General features: G+C 36.6%; 2 protein-coding genes across 3 annotated transcripts; one reads left to right on the top strand and one right to left on the bottom strand.

Annotated features, from left to right (window-relative positions):
- The first annotated feature begins 330 nt into the window (after nucleotides 1-330).
- LOC108972782 lies at nucleotides 331-3,717 on the top strand. 2 transcript variants are annotated; one of them, XR_001993661.1, is made up of 6 exons: nucleotides 331-802; nucleotides 863-1,007; nucleotides 1,170-1,780; nucleotides 1,844-1,997; nucleotides 2,063-3,276; nucleotides 3,337-3,717. XR_001993661.1 is itself a non-coding variant. In XM_018939582.1 (5 exons), the coding sequence occupies exons 1-5, from the start codon at nucleotides 484-486 to the stop codon at nucleotides 3,219-3,221; spliced, it is 2,388 nt and encodes a 795-aa protein (XP_018795127.1). In that variant the 5' UTR covers nucleotides 331-483; the 3' UTR covers nucleotides 3,222-3,717. The 2 variants fall into 2 exon arrangements, 1 of the variants encoding a protein (XP_018795127.1); XM_018939582.1 differs by having other exon boundaries at nucleotides 2,063-3,717.
- A 2,275-nt stretch (nucleotides 3,718-5,992) lies between these two features.
- LOC108972781 lies at nucleotides 5,993-6,559 on the bottom strand. The gene has a single exon (XM_018939581.1). The coding sequence runs from the start codon at nucleotides 6,557-6,559 to the stop codon at nucleotides 5,993-5,995; it is 567 nt and encodes a 188-aa protein (XP_018795126.1).
- Between the last annotated feature and the right edge of the window lie 1,642 nt (nucleotides 6,560-8,201).

The following is an 8,201-nucleotide window of genomic DNA, read 5'->3' on the forward strand; positions in this document are numbered from 1 at the left end:
GTAAAAGAGCATAATTTTTATTTCACGCTCAGCTCTGTTCATACGAAAATGTTAAAATTTCTCCTGCCGAGCTGGCAGTGGTGAAACTGGCTCATCTCGACCGAGTTAGCCAAAAATATTTTTACGATCTCCGCGCCGTGAACCTTCTCTATGATAGACGTTCTCTGCTTTATGTTCGGCGGATAAACGTTCTCTGCTGAATTATCCATGCGAATTACAATTCGTTTCAGCTTTTAAAAGTATTAGGTGGCAGCATTTACTGCCCTTTTTACTTTGACAGTTCGTTGAATCAGTCGTTTTTGACATTTCATTTTAATATTCCGCAGAAAGTGGAAAATTCTTTCACTTTGCTTTTTTCCTGAATACCTAAGCCAAAAATAATATTTATCATAATAAAGCAATAACTAAAGTAGATTATTATTATTAAATAAAAAAAAAAATGCAGTAAATAAAGGCGAATCATAAGAATACAAGTTGGCAAGAATGGCGACTCTAACATTGACTGAAACAGGTAGCACTACAACAATGCATATGCAAGTCCATCAGGATGGACATTCTCCAACTTTGGAGGAGCAGGCAAATCATTTGAATGAACAGCAGCAGCAATTAATAAATATCGATAACATGGGGAGTATTAACCACGGATTAAACGAAGATGTTGTATCTATACCCAAAGAGGTTATGCTAATATCGCTGGTATCGCAAGAGCAGGCTCTTTATAATCCAAAGCATGAGTTCTATCGTAATACACATCGAAAAGATTCTAAGTGGTTAGAGATTGCTGACAATGTCGGTTGGACTGGTAAGTATGTTTAATGTAAATGGTGTGCCATTTAATAGCAATAATAAATTTAACATGTAGAGGCACAATGTAAATCAAAATGGAAAGCCATGCGTGACCAATATTGCCGTGAACTAAAACGCAGCAAATTTAATATCAAAGCTAATGTAAAATGGAAATATTTCAAGGAATTGGAATTTTTACGACCTTTTGCTTTGTCGAGGAAGTAAGTTTTTGTTTTTATTTTTTTTTAATTTTTATTATGTTCATCTTTTCTTTTGTACATATACAATAATATCATATGTATTAGTGAAACTAACTGTTACAAGATTAGTGTTATGAAAATATTAGGAATAAACGTTTAACTTGTCCAATTTTGTGAAATTAGCTATCGACCGCGCGCCACAAATAAAAACGAAAATTTAACTGGGTCGAACGGAAAAAATACTTGTAACAAATTACCAAGTATTAAAATGGAACATGGTCAATTTAGCGCGTCTGATTTTACCGCTGATAACGTTTTGAGTGCAGAAGATAAACTTGACTCAACAACTTCAGGCCTTCTAAACTCATTAAGCGATGAGCAGCTGCACTCAGTGATGCAGCAACACAGTGGAAGTTGGAATTATCTCACAACGACAACGACCACAAGTGATGTTCACACTTTGGAAGGGAATGAGCATAGCCCTAATGAACTCGACGACACTAATTTATTACAACATACACACCAGAGCTCAGAAGCTGATGATATGCTGTGCGCTTTGGTAGAAAGTGTACCGTCTACAAGTGTGCAAATTCAACAAACACAAGCACACAATGAGGAAGAAGACGACGATCCCATACACACGTTCCTCAATATAGAAAGTTTCTTCGAAAAAGACCTCATTAACATGATTCAACAGGAAGATATTATATATAATAATTTTCATCCAAATTATCGCAATGCTAAAATGAAACTTGAAGTTTGGGATGAAATTGCACGCAAACTAAAAAAGCCAGGTTAGCTTAAAAGCTAAGATAATATTCCAATTATTATTTTTGTGTATCTGTTTTAATTTTAAGTTGGGCGCTGTCGTTTGAAATGGAAAGCACTGCGGGATCAATATATCAGAGAACATAAACGACTGAAAGACCGTGAGCATTCTGAATTATTGCCGCGTTGGAAGCACTATGATGCGCTTACATTCTTGCAAAAGTTTATAAAGCATAAAACAAGGTAATCTGTTATATTTTAAGATGAGTGTATATTAAATATAACGCTTTTAAAAATATTTCTTACAGCGAGAGTGATGCTAAAAATGCGGTACGATTGCCTAAAACTGAATTGGAGCTTGATATAGATGAGCATATCATCGATAGTCCGCCATTGCCATCCCCTATAGAAGTAGTACAACACGATTTGGATCAGCAAACATTGCCAACACTGTCAGGTCCACATACGCAACATGACCTGCATACAGCAACACATGATATGTGCGTTGTTAGTGGCAGCAGTGTCAGCGGCTACGATGAAATGGATATTGATCACTACATTATCGGACATACAAGCGATACTGGCGTCAATGATGATGGGATAAACATTGATACTGGCGATGACGAGGAAGATCGGAAATCGCATCAACATTTTACAGAGTATCCGCCAAGTTCAACAAATAACATGACTGCCAATAACAGTGCAAATCAACAAGATACTGGTAGTGACGTAAAAACGGAGATGAATGAATTCAAAGATATAAAAGAAAGTAACATAATGATACAACAAGATGATGTATCATTACAAACACAACTACATCAACATCAACAGCAGTCATCACATCAGCAGCAGCAGTCACAGACACAGTTGGTGCTATCACAACAACATCATCAGCCACCGTTAATGAAGTTAACGCCGCAAACCACCACGCACCACCAACATTTGCTCTCTTTAGATGTTGGTGATGAGACAAGAACTGCCACACTTACGACTAGGGATAAATCCCTCATGCAACTGCATCACCAACAGCAACCGCAACCGCAGCCGCAGCAACAAATACATGATTTCAGTAATGAAATAAAGCATCAACAGCCCCAACAAGCGCTTACAAGTGGTATGGTGAAGAGCAGTAGTGCGAATTTAACTTCCAACAACAACTGTGGCATGTCAATACTAAACCCTAGTACCTCACTCAGCATCGATTTACAATCTTTGGCGAGTAGTTCGCATAATAGCTCGACGACAACAGCGATCACGACGCATGCCCCGTCCACCACAGTCACTGCCGCCTCTCTTCCAATAGCTGATAATCAAAGAACGACCGACACTTTTGGAGACGATGAGGTCGGCGCTTTCTTCAAAGCAGTTGCCATGAAAATACGCAATGCCAATATGTCGCCGGTGTCTTTCACCGACCTACAAATCGATATTTTACGCGTGATAAACACTACATTGCGCCACAATTAGTTAGAAGCTCCTACAGCACATCGCGCATGTAATTTTTTGTATTATCTTATATAATGTAAGCACTTAGTCCTTTATTATAAATGTTTTTCAATTCCTCAATGTACTTTCTTTTCAGAAATTTTTCATATTTTACTAAGTTTATTCTTTGAGCGTCTTACAAACAAGAAATCTGTTGCAGATATGTTTTGTTGGTACGTGTTGATTTGTGTAAATAGGCTATGTTTAGTTCTTCAGTACGTCTTGAAGTTAATTTAAATCATAACACTATTACGGAACAGTTTTTTTTTTATTGTTTTAAAAGTTATTAAAAGTAAATTTCACGCGCAGATAGCTGAATTTTTTTTTTTAATTTATTCAAAATTAATGTTTTTTAACTTAAATAATCTTTACATTAACTAAAGCTCTTCATGAATTATTATGCCGTTTATAAATTATGTTAAAAGAAATGGCTAGATTTGTGCCAAAGTAGATTATAAAAAAGTGGACTTGAACTTGAGCAAAGTGTGCAAAAAAGTCCAACAGTGGCTGCGAATTAGCTATAGATTTTGTTTAGTGCTATGCTCAATTGGTTATATGTAATTAGCGGTATTATTATATCCGTAAACTTTGCACAGAAATAAAATCATTTTATATTTGTATTGTTCTCATTAATATAAGAATAATTTCGAACGAAAACTTTGTGCATCTGCAAATAGATATGCTTTTATGCATATATATACGTATATATAAATTATTTGTAAATAAAAATTTTAGCTAAACCAAATTATTATTAATTTTTGTTATCATTTTAAGAAAGAAGTTTGTACTTTTCACAAAAATTAATTTAAAAAAAGTTGATTTCGAAATCAAGAACTCTCATGATACCGAGAAAACATTAAATTTTTGACATATACATAAATATTTACAAACAAACACATTTTAGAAATCAATTCAAGGTTCTAATACATACTAAGTGCTCGGCACTTTTGTTTATAATGGGTGTTACAAGTAGAAGTACTTTATTTCATGGTGGAAAAATTTACGCCTGAACAACGTTTCCAAATCGTTAACTTTATTACGAAAATTCATTACGAAATTTTTTGTTTAGTATAGTAAAACCCTCAAAGTGTTTGGCGTTCGTATGTGTAATTTTTTTTATGACCTTTTAAATTTTTTCCTTATTTCCCATGGTTTCCCATCTTAACAAATTAATTTTTTCCAATCAGGCGTACTAAATGGTCCAGATATACGAAAGCTGATTAAAAGTGACGCATTCAACAATATTTTGATTGATATACATATATTGTATGGATGGCAGGCAATCAAAGAAGTAATAGAAGGCTTGTTAGGAAAGCATCGTTCTAACAACTACGATGTTTCTGTCGCAAGGATGTTAAGAGCATTCTCGGAAATACGCCAAACTCTTTGAGGGTTTTACTATACTGACCTAGTACCATCACCATGACGTGGAATTTCTCACCCCACCGGTTTGGTGTGCTTTGTTGACCGATGGAATCATCGATCCATATTTCTTCAGAAATAATGCCGGTGAGAACGTAACCATCAACAGCAAATGTTATTGCGCCATAATAACTGTCTATTGGATGCCTGACATTGAAGCTCGTGATCTCGTGGACATTTGGTTTTAACAAGACGGTGCCACTGCTCACACATCACATCAACCAATGAATTTATTGAGAATACACTTCGGTGAACTGATAACTTCACGGTTTGTACTGGTCGATTGGCCACCAAGATCGTGTGATATCACACCGTTACACTTTTTCCTCTGGGGATATGTAAAATATATGCGCACAATCCCGTTTCATTCGCCAGTTATCAGTCGAAACAGATTGAGGAAAAGGGGACAGGAATTTGTTAAAGTTACAAGTAATTCAGGAAAGTATCTTAACTTAATAATTTTTCTTATTGGTTTACCAACCAATTAAAACATAAATTCAAGAAGGAAGCTCAACCACCTGTAAGAAAAACAATACCAAACTGAATTATGTAGATAAATTAGGCGAGAAAATAAAGAGACAAGTATTCTACATTACAAGATCGGACACAAGAGTATTTTTGAACTTTGTCAAACACAAAAGAAGAAGCAATAATGATATTCCGTCCATTATGTCCTTGGAAAATCAGTCGGCAGACTCGGGAATTGAGGTTAGCAATATGTTTGCATCCTTCTTAAACAGTCGTACAATCAAGATTCAGTGCACCGCGTTAATCGAAAATGAGCCTGCGCCGATTACTACCGTTTAAAGAGTTGAGACTAGCATTAATGACCTCTGTTAAGTAATTAATTTTACCAACTGGTAGAGTTCTCAATGCTTTGTTCAGATGAGTACCATCAGCATTGAGTTACAATCAGAGTAGAAGAGGTTGTACTTACTTGTCCTCCGGTATTTAAAATACCGTAACTTCGAAATATTAACAAAYAAAGATAATAACAAACAGAAATGAATGATAAAGAGATATGAGAAGTAGAAAGCTTAGATAAAACAGTATTGCCAGATCAGACTTAACATTATTTAGAAAATAAACTTAATTAATGTAAATAATCCTAAACATCCTGCCCGGTCAAGTCGGTCGACTCGAAATGCTCCTTCTCAAGCAAGAGACATAGTTTCTGGACGGCTCGTTTCATGTATCCTCCAGCGGTTTTCAAAGTGACATTGCGGACCACACCATCAGCTCCGGGATGTACTGTTGTCACTCGACCCAGGCACAAGTTCTCTTGTTTGACTAGGACGATATCATCCACCTTTAGATTTGTTGGTGAGATTCTAATCACTCCATCGCTGCCAAAATATCTGCTGCATTTGACGTATCCATTGCCATTGCTTCAGTCGGTTGCTAGGGATATGTTTGATATCAGGTTCGGGGACCGCCAGTAGCGGAGACCCAATTAGGAAATCACCAGGCGTTAACGCAAGTTTCTCCTCAGGGTCGTCATAAAGTGGTGTAGTAGGACGGGAGTTGAGGCAGGCTTCTATTTTTACAGCCAACGTCTGAAGTTGACTGTACCCCATGACCTGCGCACCTACGTAGCGTGTCAAATGATGCTTAGCGGACTTCACTGCAGCCTCCCAGAGGCCTCCTTGATGTGGCGCACTGGGTGTAATGAAATGCCATTTCGTGCCTGAATTGGCTAACGATTGCTGATTATTCTCACCCTGCCATACTGCGAGGTCTTCCTTCAAGAGTCGGTTGGCACCAACAAACGCTGTACCGTTATCACTATATAAATCCCGAGAGGGACCGCGTCGGCTGACGAAACGAGTGAAGGCATCTAAAAATGCTTGTGCCGATAGATCATCAACCACCTCAATGTGTACAGCCTTGGTGTCCATACAAACGAAAATTGCGAGATACGATTTGATAAGCGTTCGAGAGCGTTTCGTTCCGATTCGCAATATAAAACGTCCACAGTGATCTACACCCGAGGAAATTAATGGTCTAGCGGCTCTAAACCTCTGCCCAGGTAAGGAAGCCATTTGCTGCTTCAGGACTTCCCCTCTGTGACGCCGACACACTACACAGTTATGGATGAAACCTTTGACTGCTCGCCTGGAACTCAGAATCCAGAAGCGGCGACGAAGAGTGTGTAGCATGAGTCAGAGAACTTAAAACATAGAGAAGGTGCAGGTTCGATGTCGAACATTTTATGAGATTGTGATAGGGAATTCACCTCACAACCACAGAATTCACGATGTGAAATGTTAACATTTTTAACAGTTCTCCACATTTGGACTTGCATATTTAATAACTTTATTTCATTTTTACGTAATATACTCAATATTTAGTATATTAGTATAAATATATTTGTATTATGTTTCCTACTAAAATTACTAATTAAATTTATCACAACATTATATAAATACATCGTCTATCATATTAATCTTATTATCTGTTCATATGATTGCATGTATGTACATACATATGTATGTATATGCATGTGCGCGTTCAGAAATTCAAATAATGATGTTATCACTTATCAATATATTACATGTGCGCGCATTGATCTGCATGTTCATACATTCATATATACTTATATGTATATACATACATATGTTTGTATACACTTCCGAACAAATAATGCACAAGCATACAAACATACATATGCGTACACATGTGAATATGTCACCAACAAAAAATTGAAACATTGTTCTAATAACCAACAACTGGCAGCCGAATTGGCGAAGTCCAAATGTAGTAAATTTTACAACAAAAACGATTTCATTCATAAACGCAGGCGCAAATTCTACAGGCGACCTCGCTTCATTCATAAAAACAGACGCCGTAACATCWCCCCGAGCATGCCTTTGCCAACAAGCGTCTTTTCGCGACGATGGCAAAAGCTAACAAATCATAAATTGAACATCTTTCTGGTGTTTGTTCTAAGTGAGAAAAATGGCAACGTAGGCTTTGTCGATTTACAATATTTGTCAATTCTATAATATTTTTCMGTGGCTCGCAAAAATCAGCGTCGATATGTATGCAAGCTCATACATATGTATACATATTTACGCTAGTTTGTGGGCGAAGCTGTTACAGCGGCAAGGGAAGCGGTAACAATCGGCTTTCGTTTGTTAGTTTCTTTTGGCACAGCTCGGAATTTCTACCAACAACACAACGTTGTGATGACTCTTTGACAATACGAGAGCTTCGGCCAATGGTTGACCGTGACAACATAGATGCGAAAGATTCGTGCGGCACTTGTTATTATGAATGTATGTACATATGTATGTGGCTCGCATTTGCTTTCGTAAACATACAGAAAAATGTGCGAAAGAAATAATAATAAAATAATGTATAAATATGTATGTATGCCTTAGAAATTCTATTGCTACAAATATGGAAATGATAACGAAATAATGCGAATATGCATATTTCGTGAAGGTCATCAATTTTCTTTGAAGAAATGATGTTCATTTTGAACAACTTCACTTTGTAATAGTCAAAATAAATATAATTTATTTGAAATAATTTAAA

The sequence above is a fragment of the Bactrocera latifrons genome, unplaced genomic scaffold, assembly GCF_001853355.1.
Source record: "Bactrocera latifrons isolate USDA-ARS-PBARC rearing strain unplaced genomic scaffold, ASM185335v1 scaffold_422, whole genome shotgun sequence".
In the NCBI taxonomy this organism is placed as follows: Eukaryota; Metazoa; Arthropoda; class Insecta; order Diptera; family Tephritidae; genus Bactrocera; species Bactrocera latifrons.

Bases quoted from the DNA above. Each gene is read 5' to 3' on its own strand.
- LOC108972782 (XM_018939582.1), top strand. From the start codon at position 484: ATGGCGACTCTAACATTGACTGAAACAGGTAGCACTACAACAATGCAT. The intron at 803-862 runs GTAAGTATGTTT...TTTAACATGTAG, and splicing joins TGACAATGTCGGTTGGACTG to AGGCACAATGTAAATCAAAA. The intron at 1,998-2,062 runs GTAATCTGTTAT...TATTTCTTACAG, and splicing joins TTTATAAAGCATAAAACAAG to CGAGAGTGATGCTAAAAATG.
- LOC108972781 (XM_018939581.1), bottom strand. From the start codon at position 6,559: ATGGACACCAAGGCTGTACACATTGAGGTGGTTGATGATCTATCGGCA.